We start from the raw sequence: 19,017 nt of genomic DNA on the forward strand, positions 1-19,017 counted from the left end.
AGAGATGTAGAGAATGTGCTGGCCAGGGCAACAGTCGAACATTTTCTGTATCCAGGACCTGCAACATGCGGTCGTGCATTATCCTGCTGAAATGTCGAGTTGCGCAGGGATCGAATGAAGGGTAGAGCCACAGGTTGTAACACATCTGAAATGTAACGTCCAATGTTCAAAGTGCCGTCAATGAGAACAAGAGGTGACCGAGACGTGTAACCAATGGCACCCCATACCATCACGCCGGGTGATACGCCAGTATGACGATGACGAATACACGCTTCCCATGTGCGTTCACCGGGATGTCGCCAAACACGGTTGCGACCATCATGATGATGTAAACAGAACCTGGATTCATCCGAAAAATGACGTTTTGCCATTCGTGCACACAGGTCGCTCCTCTCTGTGATGCAGCGTCAAGGGTAACCGCAGCCATGGTCTCCGAGCTGATAGTCCATGCTGCTGCAAACGTCGTCGAACTGTTCGTGCAGATGGTTGTTGTCTTGAAAACGTCGCCATCTATTGACTCAGGGATCGGGACGTGGCTGCACGATCCGTTAGAGCCATGCGGATAAGATGCCTGTCATCTCGACTGCTAGTGATACGAGGCCGTTGGGATCCAGCACGGCGTTCCGTATTACCTTCCTGAATCCACTGATTCCATATTCTGATAACAGTCATTGGATCTCAACCAACGCTAGAAGCAATGTCGCGATACGATAAACCGCAGTCCCGATAGGCTAGAATCCGACCTTTATCAAAGTCGGAAACGTGATGGTACGCATTTCCACTCCTTACACGAGGCATCACAACAACGTTTCACCAGGCAATGACGGTCAACTGCTGTTTGTGTATGAGAAATCGGTTGGAAACTTTCCTCATGTCAGCACGTTGTAGGTGTCGCCACCGGCGCCACCCTTGTGTGAATGCTCTGAAAAGCTAATCATTTGCATATTACAGCATCTTCTTCCTGTGTTAAATTTCGCGTCTGTAGCACGTCATCTTCGTGGTGTAGCAATTTTAATGGCCAGTAGTGTATTATCGGGGGCATTAAGGGTTTCAAAGTGCTGTTGTTATAGTACGCTAGCGCTGACAGAATCTATCTGTACCTAATGTCAGATGTCAGGAAGTGTGGGCCATCTTGGAAAACAAATAAAAATAGCAGTGAGTTTAATAGGTAAGGATCTCACTGATGAACAGCAGTATATAAAAATTACAGTACTTTGAAACAAATTGACAAATTTATTTAAACGCACCCTGAACACACGGAATAATACGAGGGCGTGCTGAAAAATAATAGCTCAGAATTTGTTACGTGAAACCTGTTAATGCTTTTTAAATAGAAAACTGTATTAACATTCTACATCTTTATTCTTCATTTCTCAATATAGCCATCTTGGGGACGAACACATTTCCCCCCAAAGAAAGACCAGTTTGTTGACACCGCCACTGTTGACGGAGCCATAGCCTTACTTCTGCTTGCACCGCTTCATCACTATCGAATGAAATCCTGGAAGAGGATCTTTTAGGTTTTGGAAACAGATGAAAATCAAATGTGGCCAAATCGGACTGTATGGAGGATGGTCAGTGACATCTCCAGACGTCGGATGGTTGCAGATTTCACAGTGGTCGTGTGTGGACTGGCATTTTCATACGGATGGAGTCGGTGCTCCATTTATGGACGAATTCTTTGAACCGACATAACAACGTTAAGCACCGCCGTGTTACACGCTACAATTCGGAGCCCTCTAGAGGAAAAGTGTTGCAACTTGCTTCGAAGCGAGGGGGGAATGTCGATCAAGTAATATGCGTAACATATCTGACACTGGGAAGAGATTTAAAAAATATGGAGGCATTATTTTTGGGACGCCCTTGTGTATGCCTTTACGAATCATATTGTGAGTACAACACTGTGCAGATGGCCGGAATCACGTTCAGTACATTTCTCCAGACGATGAACGAAAGCTTCCATCGCCCAATTCGGCATGTTCAATGGGATCTCCTCCATAGCTATGTGTATCTTTTCCTTGAATTCAGCCACTGTATCAGTACATGTAGCGTACACGCGAGTCTTCAAGTACCCGCAGAAGAGCCCGCCCAGTTATCCGTGCGGTCTCCTCGCTGATTTCCGGGCGGGAAGGTGTGCCGGTCCCCGCCACGAATCCGCCCGGGGGATTAGTGTCGAGGTCCGGTATGCCGGCCAGTCTGTGGATGGTTTCCAGGCGGTTTACCATCTACCTCGACGAATGCGGGCTGGTTCCCCTTATTCCGCCTCAGTTACACTATGTCGGCGATTGCTGCGCAAACAGTCTCCACGTACGCGTACACTGTAATTACTCTACCACGCAAACATTTGGGGTTACACTCGTTTGATGTGAGACGTTCCCAGAGTGGTCCACTGGGGGCCGAACCGCACAATAACCCTGGGTTCGGTGTTGGGGTGAGTGGACTGCTGTAGCCTGTTGTGGGGTTGTGAACCACTGAGGGCTACGGCGGGGACGAAGCCTCTCCGTCGTTTCTAGGTCCCCAGTTCAATACAACACAATACAATACAATACAATACCCCCAGAAGAAGGTGTCTAATCGGGACTTAACATCTATGGTCATCAGTCCCCTAGAACTTAGAACTACTTAAACCTAACTAACCTAAGGACATCACACAACACCCAGCCATCACGAGTCAGAGAAAATCCCTGACCCCGCCGGGAATCGAACCCGGGAACCCGGGCGCGGGAAGCGAGAACGCTACCGCACGTATCTCGAAATCTGGAAGCAAATCAAACAAGAAAATGAAGCCGCAAGACATTCATGGGCTGTATGAGATTTTGCCCATCCTGTTGCAACTATGTCGTTTTTCATATTTGGAAGGAAGAGATCGTGTAACATTTGGACATAGCGATCCTTAGTAACCCTTCTGCACGACTATGAAGATCATAAGAAAATTTTGACCGATGATATCCAACGAGGCCACGTCGTACCGTACAATTACACCTTCACAGGGCAGGGATTTCTCCCTCAGCCAACAAGGAATGCCTTCGTTAATGTATCCCCAGCATTGGTAATTTCGTCTATTTACACAACTGCCTCGACGAAAATGGGCGTCATGCGTTATTAGTATGTTTTTTTCATATTAGGATGAGCTAGAAGTTAGAGAAGTTAGACGAAGCCCAAATCGAAGATTCATTGGCCAATTTTGTCTTGTTCGTTTAGTTTCTGTACGACCTGCGATTTGTATCCGTGGAAGTACAGATTTTCATATATGAGACGCCGGAGAGAACGATCTTTCACTGCTAGCGCCGAGGCAGCACGGAGAACGTCTTCCACTCGTGTTCGGCTGTGTCCTTCATCACAGTGGACCATTTCTCTTTTCGCAAGATACAGTAATCTTGAATCGTTGCACCCACCATACAATAGCCCGATGACCGGAAGCTGTCATGGCTTTTCAACACGAAATCATGACGAAACAGTCGTTGAAATGTGATGGAAGACTCATAATTTTTAAAATGCTCGACGGTTAATGCTGTGGACTCCAGAAGGCAATCATTATAAATGATCATCCTTCCTCGATACAGTGACCCGTAGTACGTGATCAGATTCTACTACTGATTCTGCCAGACACTGTAGAAAAGGTGTACCCTACTGTTGGTAAAGTAGCCACCAGTCAGAGGGGCCATAACGTCTCGTTAGTGACAAACCATCAGGAGAGAGAGGGAGAGAGAGAGAGAGAGAGGGAGAGAGAGAGAGAGAGAGAGAGAGAGAGAGAGAGCAGGAGAGAATGAGGAGGGAGAGAGGGGGAGGCAGATAGGGAGAGAGAGAGAAAGTGCAACGTCATCCTTTGTCGGGAGGTGAGACTTTCGATTGACGCCCAGGACGTGTCTCGGCGGCCAGTACGTGACTATTGTCCCACGAGCCCCAAGAGCCGTTCAGGCGTGGCGAGGGAAAGTTTGATCAGCCAACATCCGTTACTACAATGAACTGCCCTTATGCTGAAGTGCTCCCTCGATTCGCCATGTAGCCCGTAAGAGTCTTCTTTGTTTTTCGGCCTATTTTTTTCGCAGTTGTTATATAGGTAGTGCAGGTTAAACACTGTGTTTTGCAACTGTAATGAAAGCCTAATTAAGACCAAACACGTTTCACTTTATCCTAAAGCAACTTCAGCGATCACTGTAACAGTATCGTTTTCTTCCTCCTTGTACAGAAACCAGATGGCAGTTATAAGAATCGAGGGGCATGGAAGGGAAGCAGTGGTTGGGAAGGGAGTGAGACAGGGTTGTAGCCTCTCCCCGATGTTATTCAATCTGTATATTGACCAAGCAGTAAAGGAAACATAAGAAAAATTCGGAGTAGGTCTTAAAATCCATGGAGAAGAAATAAAAACTTTGAGATTCGCCGATGACATTGTAATTCTGTCAGAGACAGCAAAGGACTTGGAAGAGCAGTTGAACGGAATGGATGGTGTCTTGAAGGGAGGATATAAGATGAACATCAACAAAAGCAAAACGAGGATAATGGAATGTAGTCGAATTAAGTCGGGTGATGTTGAGGGTATTAGATTAGGAAATGAGACACTTAAAGTAGTAAAGGAGTTTTGCTATTTGGGGAGCAAAATAACTGATGATGGTCAAAGTAGAGAGGATATAAAATGTAGACTGGCAATGGCAAGGAAAGCGTTTCTGAAGAAGAGAAATTTGTTAACATCGAGTATAGATTAAGTGTCAGGAAGTCATTTCTGAAAGTATTTGTATGGAGTGTAGCCATGTATGGAAGTGAAACATGGACGGTAAATAGTTTGGACAAGAAGAGAATAGAAGCTTTCGAAATGTGGTGCTACAGAAGAATGCTGAAGATTAGATGGGTAGATCACATAACTAATGAGGAAGTATTGAATAGGATTGGGGAGAAGAGAAGTTTGTGGCGCAACTTGACCAGAAGAAGGGATCGGTTGGTAGGACATGTTCTGAGGCATGAAGGGATCACCAATTTAGTATTGGAGGGCAGCGTGGAGGGTAAAAATCGTAGGGGGAGACCAAGAGATGAATACACCAAGCAGATTCAGAAGGATGTAGGTTTCAGTAGGTACTGGGAGATGAAGAAGCTTGCACAGGATAGAGTAGCATGGAGAGCTGCATCAAACCAGTCTCAGGACTGAAGACCACAACAACAACAACAACATTTTGTTTGCTAGAATCATGAACAGTTCGCGTGACTTAACTTAGTACTATAAATTTTATTAATTCTTATAGCTACTCACGATTTTTTTGGTTGTTTGCGTCATTCTTCCTTTTATTTCACATATGTGAGTTAGACTTCAGCACACAGCTTCTTCACTGTCACTAAATTTATTCATTCAAGTTTTTGCGTTGCTCAGAATCGCTGAGATTCTCGCCATTTTGTGTATTTTGTTTTGCTAAAGCGCGATGCGTTCGTCTTTTGTTTCTTTTGATAGGAGTTGGACCATCTGCTATTGCTCTGTGTGTGTCAGTGCTTATATTTTCCGACTAGTGTGTGTGAGCGTGAATTTTTCTCAGTGGTAATGACTGTCCATATACGTGTGTGTTTGTTGTAAAAGGAACTAATACAGCTTAGCTACTGTGTGTGTACATTGCTGCTTTACTATGGTACGCTAGTAGTTGATCTAGGGTGGGGGATTGATAATACCCTCGAGAAGCATAGAATAAAAATAGCGTATCCAAGCAATAACTCTATACAGAAATGTCAAGAAAGACCACATAACACGCACCAAAAATCTTGCATAGTCAATTACCTGATTACCCACCGTTAGTTGCTATCTCACATCGAATAGAATACGCAAACGAACTGGTATAATACACTGAAGCGCCAAAGAATCGGGTATAGGCATGCGTATTCAAATACGGAGGTATGTAAACAGCCAGAATACGGCGCTGCGGTCGGCGACGCCTATACAAGACAACAAGTGTCTGGCGCCGTTGTTAGATCGGTTACTGCTGCTACGATGGCAGTTTATCAAGATTTAAATGAGTTTGAACAGTGGTGTTATAGTCGGCGCACGAGCGATGGGACACGGCACCCCCGAGATAGCGATAAAGTGGGGATTTTCACTACGATAATTCCCGAGTGTATCGTGAATATCAACAATCTCGTAAAACTTCATATCTCCGACATCTCTGCGGCCGGAAAAAGATCTGCAAACACGGCACTAACGACGACTGAAGGGAATCGTTCAGCGTCACTGAACTGGAACCCTTCCGCAAATTGCTGCAGATTTCTATGCTCAGCCATCAATAAGTGTCAGCGTGTGAACCATTCAACGAAATTTTAACTAAAGTTATCCCTGAAACATTTAAGCCTCATCTTTATCTGCGATAATGATGGAAGCAGAAGAAAGGTACACTCCTGGAAATTGAAATAAGAACACCGTGAATTCATTGTCCCAGGAAGGGGAAACTTTATTGACACATTCCTGGGGTCAGATACATCACATGATCACACTGACAGAACCACAGGCACATAGACACAGGCAACAGAGCATGCACAATGTCGGCACTAGTACAGTGTATATCCACCTTTCGCAGCAATGCAGGCTGCTATTCTCCCATGGAGACGATCGTAGAGATGCTGGATGTAGTCCTGTGGAACGGCTTGCCATGCCATTTCCACCTGGCGCCTCAGTTGGACCAGCGTTCGTGCTGGACGTGCAGACCGCGTGAGACGACGCTTCATCCAGTCCCAAACATGCTCAATGGGGGACAGATCCGGAGATCTTGCTGGCCAGGGTAGTTGACTTACACCTTCTAGAGCACGTTGGGTGGCACGGGATACATGCGGACGTGCATTGTCCTGTTGGAACAGCAAGTTCCCTTGCCGGTCTAGGAATGGTAGAACGATGGGTTCGATGACGGTTTGGATGTACCGTGCACTATTCAGTGTCCCCTCGACGATCACCAGTGGTGTACGGCCAGTGTAGGAGATCGCTCCCCACACCATGATGCCGGGTGTTGGCCCTGTGTGCCTCGGTCGTATGCAGTCCTGATTGTGGCGCTCACCTGCACGGCGCCAAACACGCATACGACCATCATTGGCACCAAGGCAGAAGCGACTCTCATCGCTGAAGACGACACGTCTCCATTCGTCCCTCCATTCACGCCTGTCGCGACACCACTGGAGGCGGGCTGCACGATGTTGGGGCGTGAGCGGAAGACGGCCTAACGGTGTGCGGGACCGCAGCCCAGCTTCATGGAGACGGTTGCGAATGGTCCTCGCCGATACCCCAGGAGCAACAGTGTCCCTAATTTACTGGGAAGTGGCGGTGAGGTCCCCTACGGCACTGCGTAGGATCCTACGGTCTTGGCGTGCATCCGTGCGTCGCTGCGGTCCGGTCCCAGGTCGACGGGCACGTGCACCTTCCGCCGACCACTGGCGACAACATCGATGTACTGTGGAGACCTCACGCCCCACGTGTTGAGCAATTCGGCGGTACGTCCACCCGGCCTCCCGCATGCCCACTATACGCCCTCGCTCAAAGTCCGTCAACTGCACATACGGTTCACGTCCACGCTGTCGCGGCATGCTACCAGTGTTAAAGACTGCGATGGAGCTCCGTATGCCACGGCAAACTGGCTGACACTGACGGCGGCGGTGCACAAATGCTGCGCAACTAGCGCCATTCGACGGCCAACACCGCGGTTCCTGGTGTGTCCGCTGTGCCGTGCGTGTGATAATTGCTTGTACAGCCCTCTCGCAGTGTCCGGAGCAAGTATGGTGGGTCTGACACACCGGTGTCAATGTGTTCTTTTTTCCATTTCCAGGAGTGTATTAAAATTTGTGCCTCGTCTGGGACTCGTACCAGGTCTTCTTGTCTGCTAGCCAGGAATGCTAATCATTACATCACCGCAGGACTGGGGTTGATAGTGCTACACGAACTACCAAGTGGATTGCCCTCCCCAACACAAATTTCAATTCATATCTTCAGCTTATTTTCCCCCCTACATTGTCGCTCTCCGGCATTTGAACAGCACCCCAGCATTGGACGCAATGGGAAAGTCTTGTAATGATTAGCGTTTCTGCCTAGTAAGCGAGAAGACCCGGGTTCGAATCCCGGGAGTGGCACAAATATTAATTCCTATCTTCTGCTTCCATCAGTATCGCACATTCAACGAAATATCATCTATATGGGCTTTTGGAGCCGAAGGACCACTTGTCTACCCTTGATGACTGCACGACACAAAGCTTTACGCCTCGCCCGGGCCCGTCAACACAAACATTGAACTGTTGATGACTGGAAACAAGTTGCCTGGTAGAACGAGTCTCGGTTCAAATTGTGTCGAGCGGATGGACGTGTGAGAACCTCATGAATCCATGGACCCCACAATGTCAGCAGGGGACTGTTCAAACTGGTGGAGGCTCTGTAATGGCCTGGTGCATGTGCAGTTGGAGTGATACGTCTAGATACGACTCTAACACGTATATAAGAATCCTGTCTAATGACCTGCATCCATTCACGTTCATTGTGCATTCCGACGGACTTGGGCAATTCCATCAGGACAATGCGACACCCCACACGTCCAGAATTGCTACAGAGTGGCTCCAGGAACACCCTTTTGAGTTTTAAACACTTCCGCTGGCTACCAAACTCCCCAGACACGAACATCATTCAGGATATTTGGGACACCTTGCGACGTTCTGTTCAGAAGAGATCTCCAACCCCTCATACTCTTACTGATATATGGACAGCCCTGCAGGATTCATGATGTCAGTTCCCTCCAACACTAGTTCAGACAAGCCCATGCCATGTCGTGTTGCGGCATTCCAAGAGACCAGTGAATATACATGGCACGTGCCGTAATTCACCAATGGTTGCATATCGCCATTCAGTTTGCGTAGGACCTGAAGAGGACACTAGATTTGAAACTTAACCCATCTAAAACGCAAACAGTCTTGGTCACTCACAGAAGACTTATTACTCCTCAGTTCAGAGAAGCTCTTCAACCGTTAATGCCAGTCAGCACAGAAATCACCTTTTCTACTCATGCAAAGAATTTGGAGATCATTGTGGACCATGACGTAGACTGAACGCAACATACAACTGCAGTCTGTAAGAAGGTGTCAGATCACTTCATTCACTACAGAAATATAACAATAGTATTTTCTCTCGAGCTTGAAAAGAAACTCATTAGAGGCACTAGTACTCTCCATCCTTGATTATGGTGGTCCTATTCTCCAAGGACTTTCGTATGGGAGCTCACGCCGGTTGGTACTGGCGATGAATGCTTGTGTGCGATATATTCGTGATGTGCGCTATTTCGACTATATCACTCCTGTCTACAAACAAGCGTAGAGATTATCACAGCCTGTATTTGCTACATCGTCTTCTCAGTCATTGCGCTCCTTCCTAGTTATCTTCATACCTTACGCTACTATCTAGATCAGGCTGTTCCAACCGAGCTCCAGGGTGCCGGAGCGCTCCGGAGCGCTCACTGCGGCAGCTCGCAGCCCGCGTGGAGGGGGAAAGTGAACTCACTGCCCCCTGGCCGCATACAGCCGCAACTGACGCAATGATCCTTGTTCAATGACAGCTATGACTAGTCGCAGGAGCCCTGTACCTCTGTTGGAGGATACCTTTCTATTCATTGAGAGGGAGGATAGTCGTCCGCAATGTCTTGTATGTCATAAAGTATTCAATTCTGCGAAGAGGTACAATATACAACGACATTATACAAGTCTTCACGCTGCGCACTACGATCAGGTAGAAGGCGTTGCACGCAGAGAACTGGTAGCCAGGCTTAAGAACGACATAGCAGTTTCGTAATACGGAGGATATCAAAACATGCAACATAGTTCGTGTTCTGTAATGCGTTTATAATTTTCAGGTGAATGAGAGCGGAGAAAACCCTACTGAATCTGCACTTCGAGCAAGCTACAGAGTCGCTCACATCATTGCGACAAGTGGCAAGCCATTTTCGGTGTGACCGCTCGTAAAATCGTGCATGGTAGCTGTTGCAGAATGTTTGTTTCCAATGGAGGTGCAGGCAATTGAAGGGGTTTGCCTGTCGAAGCAAACAATGTCTCGTCGAATCCTGGACATGGCAGCGGATTTAGAGACACAGCTCAGGAGAAAGGCGGAGAGCTTTGTTGCATTTTCGCTAGCGCTTGACGAAAGCACCGACATATAGGACTGTGCTCAACTTGCAGTCTTTGTGCGTGGTGTCGAGATGGAGCTGCAAGTAACTGAAAAACTCTTGGATGTGGTACCACTCGATTACACCGCAACAGGACATGACATTTTTGAAGCTGTTTGTCAATCAGTGGACAATATGAATTTGCCGTGGGATAAGCTCCATTCTGTAGCGACAGACGGCGCACCACAAATGATCAGGCGTCACCAAGGTTTTGCTTCTCGATTGAAAAATAATCTAAGGGACGAATTCGGGAAAGACATTTTGACTCTTCATTGTTTTATTCACCGTGTGCTGAAACAGTAGAGCTAGGTGGCGTAATGAAAGATGTCGTGAAGTGTGTGAATTTTGTGCGGCGTCACGGTGTGAATCATCGCCAATTCAAAGGATTCCTGAAAGATATGGAAGCGGAGTATGGGGATATACCTTACCACAGTACAGTTCGTTGGCTGAGTCGGGGAAAAGTTCTTGTTTTCTTTGCCATTCGTGAGGAAATATCCCTTCTTCTCGAAATAAAAGGGGAAGGAATGTGTTGTCTGAAAGATATAAAATGGATATCAGACCTGGCGTTCCTAGCTGATATAACTATGCATCTGAATAATTTAAATCTGTCACTGCAGGGAAAAGGGCAGCTAATCGTTGACATGCACGACCAGATCAAAGCGTTCATGGGAAAGTTACGTTTATTTGAGAGACAGATGAGTAATGGACATTTAACGTTCTTCAGTCGTCTTGCTTCTTTAGAACTACCTGAAGGTACTACTTTCGACGATTACCAAGCAAAGTTAAAGCAGCTCATCACGTCGTTTGAAACACGATTCCGAAACCTCACCAGTTTGGAAATGGAACTTAAGGTGTTCAGCACTCCTTTTTCAGTTTCCCCCGATGACTTGTCACCGTCACTTCAATTGGAGATAATTGATTTGCAAAATTCAACTTTGTTGAAAGAGAGGTACTACAACACGTTGGAGCTACAGAGACCCAATAAAGTTAGTATGCAATTTCTTGTAAAACAGTTGTTTCTTATTTATTTCCTGAACATCGTATTTCCTGGTGTAGCATGCCACCACGTCTTAGCAGCTAAGAGTATGAGGTTGTCGATCTTGTAAGACGCAGCTGGCACATCAAAACGCTTGCCTTGCGGCCTGCCTCAGCCAGCCGTGCCACGTGCCGGCGTGCCGGCCCACTTGAATGGTCACAGCGAGCGACACGGCTCCCTGGAGCAGGGAGCGCTCCGCAGCTCACAACGGAGCCGACGAGCTGGAACAGCCTGATCTAGACAAAACAGCAGAAATACTCGTTCTCTCTGTACCACTACAAAACACTGTCGTGTTCTATAAATCATTTCCTGTAACAAGAACCCAAGTTTGGAACAATCTTCGTCAAAATATTAGAGAAATTAAAATATTTTCAAACTTCAAAAGACAGCTAATGGCCCACCTTCTATAACAATTTCTTGCAGCTCAAGCACGTCAACCCTGCCTCCCACACGACTTTTCCCTCCCCTTGTCTGCAGAGTTCTCTATTGAAATTCTCTTCTTTCCTAGAAGACATTGTCAGTTTCAATTCAGTACTCTCCTCTTTCATTATCCCTTCCACTTCTTCTAATATCAAACAAGACTTCATTCCTAATGTCACCATTATTTTATTATCATTATTGGTGTTACTATTATTATTATTGTTATTATTATTATTACTGCAAATTATCACTTTTTGTTAATATTGTCGACTCTGTTACTTAATAACTAAGTGATCTCATTCGTAATTTCTCCATTACTTAATCATCATTATTAGTGTTATTATTATTTACAGACAATGCAAATTATTATTATAAGACTAAAAACAGCCGACCAGTTGCAATGGATAAAGAAATCTTTACCTAGGTTTCGGCAGATTTAAATCTGTCTTCTTCAGAAGGCGGCCTGAGGACAATGAACATCGTAGTTTACATTAAAAGGTATGAAACTTAAGTCAAGAATAGAGTTTAACACATATTAGAGAGCTATTGTATCACAAAATATGAGAAGGACGCCTGGTACTTACAATTTTACATAAATATGGAATGATGTATCATCGTCGTTTTTACAAATATCGGCATAGATCCATTAGTCCAAATTAAAATATAGCCCTGAAAATAGGGTTTGTCATGTAAATAAAAATTAGTACATGGATGTAGCAGAGCTCACAAGCGACTGAGTATAATCGGCCAGCGTACTTACACTGCGGCCAGGGCAGGTGGCGCTCATGTCGCGAACTATGTGCCGATTGGCGTACCAAAGCAACGTGTAAAATATCAATATTAATAGCGTCCTTAGATAAAGTGACAATAAACAGAAGGAAAGCGTTTAACACTCCCATTATAACAGTATGGGAGCCTTGGTATCATTTACGTAGATAAATACATCAAAAAGGCAGGTGGCGCTTATGCCGAAAGTTACATACAGTGGCATATACAGCCAGAATATAAAAGTTACATTACAATATTAGTGAAGCACACACACCGTATATAAGTCAGAACTTTAAAATTATCAGTAATGGCTCTTAAGACAAAATTACGAACCCTGGTCCACAATCCAGTTAATACACATTCTCAGGGAGCCAAGGTTTTAGAGCCAGAGAAAATCACATGAGGGCCGATGTAGTGGCAGCCATACATCGTGAGAAAACCACATATGTAATGTAAGGACGCTATTAATATTGATATTTTACACGTTGCTTTAGTACGCCAATCGGCACATAGTTCGCGACATGAGCGCCACCTGCCCTGGCCGCAGTGTAAGTACGCTGGCCGATTATACTCAGTCGCTTGTGAGCTCTGCTACATCCATGTACTAATTTTTATTTACATGACAAACCCTATTTTCAGGGCTATATTTTAATTTGGACTAATGGATCTATGCCGATATTTGTAAAAACGACGATGATACATCATTCCATATTTATGTAAAATTGTAAGTACCAGGCGTCCTTCTCATATTTTGTAATACAATAGCTCTCTAATATGTGTTAAACTCTATTCTTGACTTAAGTTTCATACCTTTTAATGTAAACTACGATGTTCATTGTCCTCAGGCCACCTTCTGAAGAAGACAGATTTAAATCTGCCGAAACCTAGGTAAAGATTTCTTTATCCATTGCAACTGGTCGGCTGTTTTTAGTCTTATTACGTGGAACCGTTGCTGTTGCGCAGCTATGTTTAAAATACTGAATTATTATTATTATTATTATTATTATTATTATTGTGGTTGCTATGTAATAGGTTTCTGTTTCTGTTGTTCCTGGTCAGATGTAAGGGAAAGCCTTAAGGCCCTAAATCTGCTTTGGCTATATAAGCAGCAAATAGATAAATAATGCGGTGTCGAAACTAGTTCGGTAATTAATGTACAGCGTTTATCAAAAAGAATCATCCGATTACAAAACATCGTAACTATTATGCGATTTTACATGTGTACGTGAACAACGTACTGTTCGAAAGATCAAACTCTCGAGTTTTACATGGTTCCCACAAGGTAGCATCAGAGTGTGCCCGCTTCAGTTCCAGTAAAAATGCAACAAGAGGTGACCGAGATGTGTAACCAATTGCACCCCATACCATCACACCGGGTGATACGCCAGTATGGCGATGACGAATACACTCTTCCAATGTGCGTTCACCGCGATGTGGCCAAACACGGATGCGACCATCATGATGCTGTAAACAGTACCTGGATTCATCCAAAAAAATTACGTCGTTGAGTACACCGTCGCAGGCGCTCCTGTCTGTGATGCTGCGTCAAGAGTAACCGCAGCTATGGCCACCGAACTGATAGTCCATGCTGCTGAAAACGTCGTCGAACTGTTCGTACAGATGGTTGTTGTCTTGCAAACGTCCTCATCTGTTGACTCAAGGATCGGGACGGGGCTGCACGATCCGTTACAGGCATGCCTGTCATCTCGACTGCTAGTGACACAAGGTCGTTGGGATCCAGCACGGCGTTCCGTATTACCCTCCTGAACCCACCCAATCCATATGCTGTTATCCGTCATTGGCCGGCCGGAGTGGCCGAGCGGTTCGAGGCGCTACAGTCTGGAACCGCGCGACCTCTACGGTCGCCGGTTCCAATCCTGCCTTGGGCATGGATGTGTGTGATGTCCTTAGGTTGGTTAGGTTTAAGTAGTTCTAAGTTCTAGGGGACTGATGACCTCAGAAGTTAAGTCCCATAGTGCTCAGAGCCATTTGAACCATTTTTTAACCGTCGTTGAATCTCGACCAACGCGAGCAGCAATGTCGCGATAGGCTACGATCCGACCTTTATCAAAGTCAGAAACGTGATGGTACGCATTTCTCCTCCTTACACGAGGCGTCACAACAGCGTTTCACCAGGTAACGCCGGTCAACTGCTGTTTGTGTATGAGAAATCGGTTGGAAACTTTTCTCACGTCAGCTCGTTGTAGGTGTCGGCACTGACGCCAACCTTGTGTGAATGCTCTGAATGCTTTGCATATCACAGCATCTTCTTCCTGTCGGTTAAATTTCGCGTGTGTAGCACGTCATCTTCTTGGTGTAGCAATTTTAATGGCCAGTAGTGTATGTATTAGTTTCAGAAATCGGATGATTCTTTTTGATACACCCTGTATTTTATAAGGAGTACGGCTGTTAGTACGGCCTATTTCTACACGTTTATGACGAGCCGCAGTCCCGCGTCCGCTTCAGTGAAGGATCATGTAGATACTGACAGCTGGCGTTGTGTTGGCAGGCCTGCTGGCTCGGATGCACGCGCGCGCCGTGGTGTGCCACGCTACCTCTCTGCTGGGGGCCTACGTGGCGCTCGCCGTGATGCAGACGTGGCCCGAGATGCCGCTGCCAGCCTGCTCTGCCGCCGGTGAGTAGAGGCGCGCGGCGCTACACTAGCTACTCGTGTCGTCTGTCGGGTAACGCCATGACAATTTGACGTTCGGTTTCAGCGACGATACGTGTTTTGTGGCCTCTTTGTTAACGAGCTATGGTGGCAATGAGCAACTGAATATGAGTCTTTGGTCACAAAATTGGTTATAATAAATAAATAAAGCACTCAACTACAGCCGTGGACGACTTATTTTCTTGAAACAATCTGACGCAGTTCAGGAGCGATGGCGTGGTGCATTGTCATAATGAAGTTTCAGGTTGTAATGGACCCTGTTTTAAATCAAATGAGATGGGACCACTATTGAAACTATCTATGCTGTTATAACTGTGCAGTTAGTTTTAATTAATTTAGTGAAACTTCCTGGCAGATTAAAACTCTGTGCCGGACCGAGACTCGAACTCGGCACCTTTGCATTTTGCGGGCAACTGCTCTACGAACTGTGCTACCCAAGCACGACTCACGCCCCGTCCTCACAGCTTTACTTCTGCCAGTATCTCGTCTCCTACCTTCCAAACTTTACAGAAGCTCTCCTGCGTACCTAGCACTCCTGAAAGAAAGGATATTGCGGAGAGATGGCTTAGCCACAGCCTGGGGGATGTTTCGTAGAGCACTTGCCCGCCAAAGGCAAAGGTCCCGAGTTCGAGTCTCGGTCCGGCACACAATCTTAATCTGCCAGGAAGTTTCATATCAGCGCACACTCCGCTGCAGAGTGAAAATCTCATTCTGGAATTAATTCAGTGGTTGCATTTTTAGGTATACCATCACCTAATTATACTTCTGGAATGAGTTCACATGATCTATAAATGACTTACTTGCAATCAGTCTCCACTTTATCACAGTATCTACGAGGATGTGCTAAAAAGCAATGCCTCCGCGTAGTTTTTAAATAAAACAAACCTTATTGACATTCTACATCTTTTTCTCCTTGTTTACATATTTAAGAGGGTGGTTTGAAACATTCTGGTAATCACCAGGAGAGGTCGGCGTTAGCGCAACGAGTTGTTCACGTGATATTCATTGGACTGTTGCCTGCAAACACGTGCGAGGTCAGTGCTCTTGGAAAAGAGCGGTGGTTGTTGTTCCCGCGTCGTGATTTGCGAAGATGGAAAAAAATCTAGGTTAGAGCTGTGATTAAGTACTTCGTAAAGAAAGGTATGAAAGCAAAGGAGATTCATGCCGAGTTCCAGAATACACTAGGAGACTCCTTCATATTCAACAGAGGCCAAGTGGACAAATGAATTTAAATTTGGTCGGGAGAGCTTAGATGACGATTCGCTCTGTGGTCGGCCAAGATGTGTCACTACTCCAGAAATCATTGCAAAGGGCACAAAATGGTCATGGAGGATCGCCCATCTCCCAAGCATAAATCCAACCCCAGATTTCTGAGCGGTGAGGGAGGGGGGGAGGCATGATTTTTTCCCCAAGCTGTCCATGTCTCCCCCAAACCCACCCATGTTACGTGTATGGTGAAGGGTGAAAGAACAAATAGACATACATTTATGTCCTTCTAGAAAGGGGGATACATCTACAACAGCCAGTATCCTAGACTGGGGGTGCATCTGTAATGGGAGTATCCCTAAGTGGAGATGCATGCATCCTAGACTTCAATGACAAGTTGTGTCATATTTTATCATATCACAAATGCCATGCTGGACGACATGATGGCATGTGTCATGTTATATGACATGACATTATGTATCACTTTACCTGATGCGAAGCATCATATTACATGACATGGGTACTAATACTAACATGTAAAAAAGGGCGAATATTTGAAGATGCTCTGATTTAAATATCTTTGAAACTGCCTTCTTTTATATCCCTACCTCTCCCCAGGACATATTCGCCATTTTTGCGCTACGATAGCAGCATTTTCCATCATCGTTGATGAAACGATTATTATGTTCTCACTTACCAGTGTTGGTTCGGCAGTATGTTACACTTCTCTAGGATGAGGACCACAATGGAGTGTTGCATGCTGGTGGATGGCTGTGGAGGGTAATGGTATGTTGATCTGAAGTGCTTCCCCAGCAGGTAGCGTGCTGTGGCCGCATGTGGTGTCACTCCACTGCGCTGATATTGGGCAAGCAACACCGATCCCACAGCCTGATCTTCAGTTCACTAGTTAGCATTCACCACTGCGTTTATAACATCCAACAATGGCTACTGTTTTCTGTGACATTGAATGAATTTTGTTTGTGGATGTTATGAAGTGTGGAATGACAGTCGGACGAGAGATTAAGAAAACTAGTGTCTCCTCGACTGATGATGGGTGGCAAATTACGATGTTCGCCTTCAGCACTTGATGGTGACCTTGTAACGTAGCTACACTGCCAATTTACGGACGTCTAACACAGCTCGATATTTATTTTGTCAAATATCTTTCTATTTATCTAACACTGTTTAATTTATTTATCGATTCTATATGATTACTGTAACTTAAATGCTATATTGTTTTGCTACGTAAATTGTACCTGTAGAAAGGATTAGTAATTACACTGCAGAATTTGTAGTTGTCAGTTTAATGTGTAATGTCACACTCGTTGGACAGATAATTTGTAAATCTTTGGGTGTACGTAGACGCAGTGAGTCTGAGAACCCACTGTGAGGTTGATGGGTGCTGCAAATTGGCGCTCACGCACAAAAAGCTCAGTAGTTAACAGATCGTAATGGCGTGTGCTCACGGAAACACATAGCTGTTTGGCACTGCGTTCAAGGCAAGAAGAAATCTTAGACCAGACAAAATGTGGCTGCACTCTACTCAAGGTGATGACTGTTTACCTTGGACTGATGTCCTGTAATAAGTACAGCAGTTGCAATCGTAATTGCACCTAAAAAGCCATACAAGAAAGCAGAACGTGTAAATGGTACGTGAGCTGTGCAAGAAGATGCAACATGTCTGAGCACCTGTTAACTGAGCCTGAATCTCACACTCATAGAGAAAGAGCTGATATTTGCTTTAATTTATTTTTGTAACTGGGCGAAGATTAGTGTTTTCCCCTAAAGTTGAACGATAAATGACGTAATAATTTCAACGTGGTTAAATGACTGCAAACTACATTCTTATTGAAGCTCTAATGTCTACCTCTTTGTCTGTGAACAGAGTCCATTCAACATTTGTTCATTAACGGTACAGAGAAACGCTAAATTACCAGTCCCGATTCACAGCTGTGATCTTTCTTGTGCATTGCTAAAGTTCCTAATTTCTGTTGTTCTGTAAGGGTTTTGTTCTGACATCTTTCTTAAATTTATTGAAGTATAAAGAACCATTTCCAATATGTAGAATCTACGCTGGCAGTAAATGGTTCCCGCTTTCTCAAATTTCATTTAAAAGGCAGCATTCAGATTCAATCCAAAGTTTCTGTAGCATTTTCTAAAATATAAAACTTTCAGGCTGATTGTCTAATGGTAAGTATTAGCTTCTGTCTTAGCGTGTGTAAACTGCACTGACGCAAAACTGTGACAATGTTAAAGGATGCTAAACAGGTAGGAAGTGATACGAAAAATTATCGGCCGTTGCTCTGTATGTCATTGTCTCTTTGAATAGGTCACGCTTTAGACACAAGCCTGTAACTGTTTCATTAGGCAGTTTGTTACGAGCTGAAAAGTAATGCCTCCGGAGTTTTGTGATCTCCAAGTAGGCTGGGGTATTACATGTCATCCGTGTTACTCAGTCGGCTTCCCCGCTTCGCAGATGCAAGTTGCAACGCACTGCCACTAGAAGGCTCCGATTTGTACCGTGTAACATGGATTTTTTTTGTGTAACGTTGGTGCGTGAGGAACAGCGTACTGCAGTGGAATTTCTAACCGCAAGAAACGTGCCTCCAACTGAAATTCGTAGAAGAATAAAAGCCGTAGGCGGTGTTGTGTTGTTCGTACTCGTAATGGAGGTAACGGTGACGGTAACCTCAATATGTGTGGCAGGTCTGAGTGGAAAACCGCGTAAAGCAACCGAAGAGACTCATCGGCACCTGATTGATGAACTC

General features: G+C 45.2%; 1 protein-coding gene across 2 annotated transcripts in view; it reads left to right on the plus strand.

Annotated features, from left to right (window-relative positions):
- LOC126100632 (probable G-protein coupled receptor Mth-like 1) overlaps nucleotides 1-19,017 on the plus strand; it is a 406,527-nt gene that overhangs the window by 138,852 nt on the left and 248,658 nt on the right. For both annotated transcript variants that reach the window (XM_049911258.1, XM_049911259.1), the window contains exon 5: nucleotides 14,882-15,007. In XM_049911258.1, the coding sequence (XP_049767215.1) occupies nucleotides 14,882-15,007 (126 nt within the window). The remainder of the gene's footprint in view (nucleotides 1-14,881; nucleotides 15,008-19,017) is intronic.

The sequence above is a fragment of the Schistocerca cancellata genome, chromosome 9, assembly GCF_023864275.1.
Source record: "Schistocerca cancellata isolate TAMUIC-IGC-003103 chromosome 9, iqSchCanc2.1, whole genome shotgun sequence".
NCBI lineage: Eukaryota > Metazoa > Arthropoda > Insecta > Orthoptera > Acrididae > Schistocerca > Schistocerca cancellata.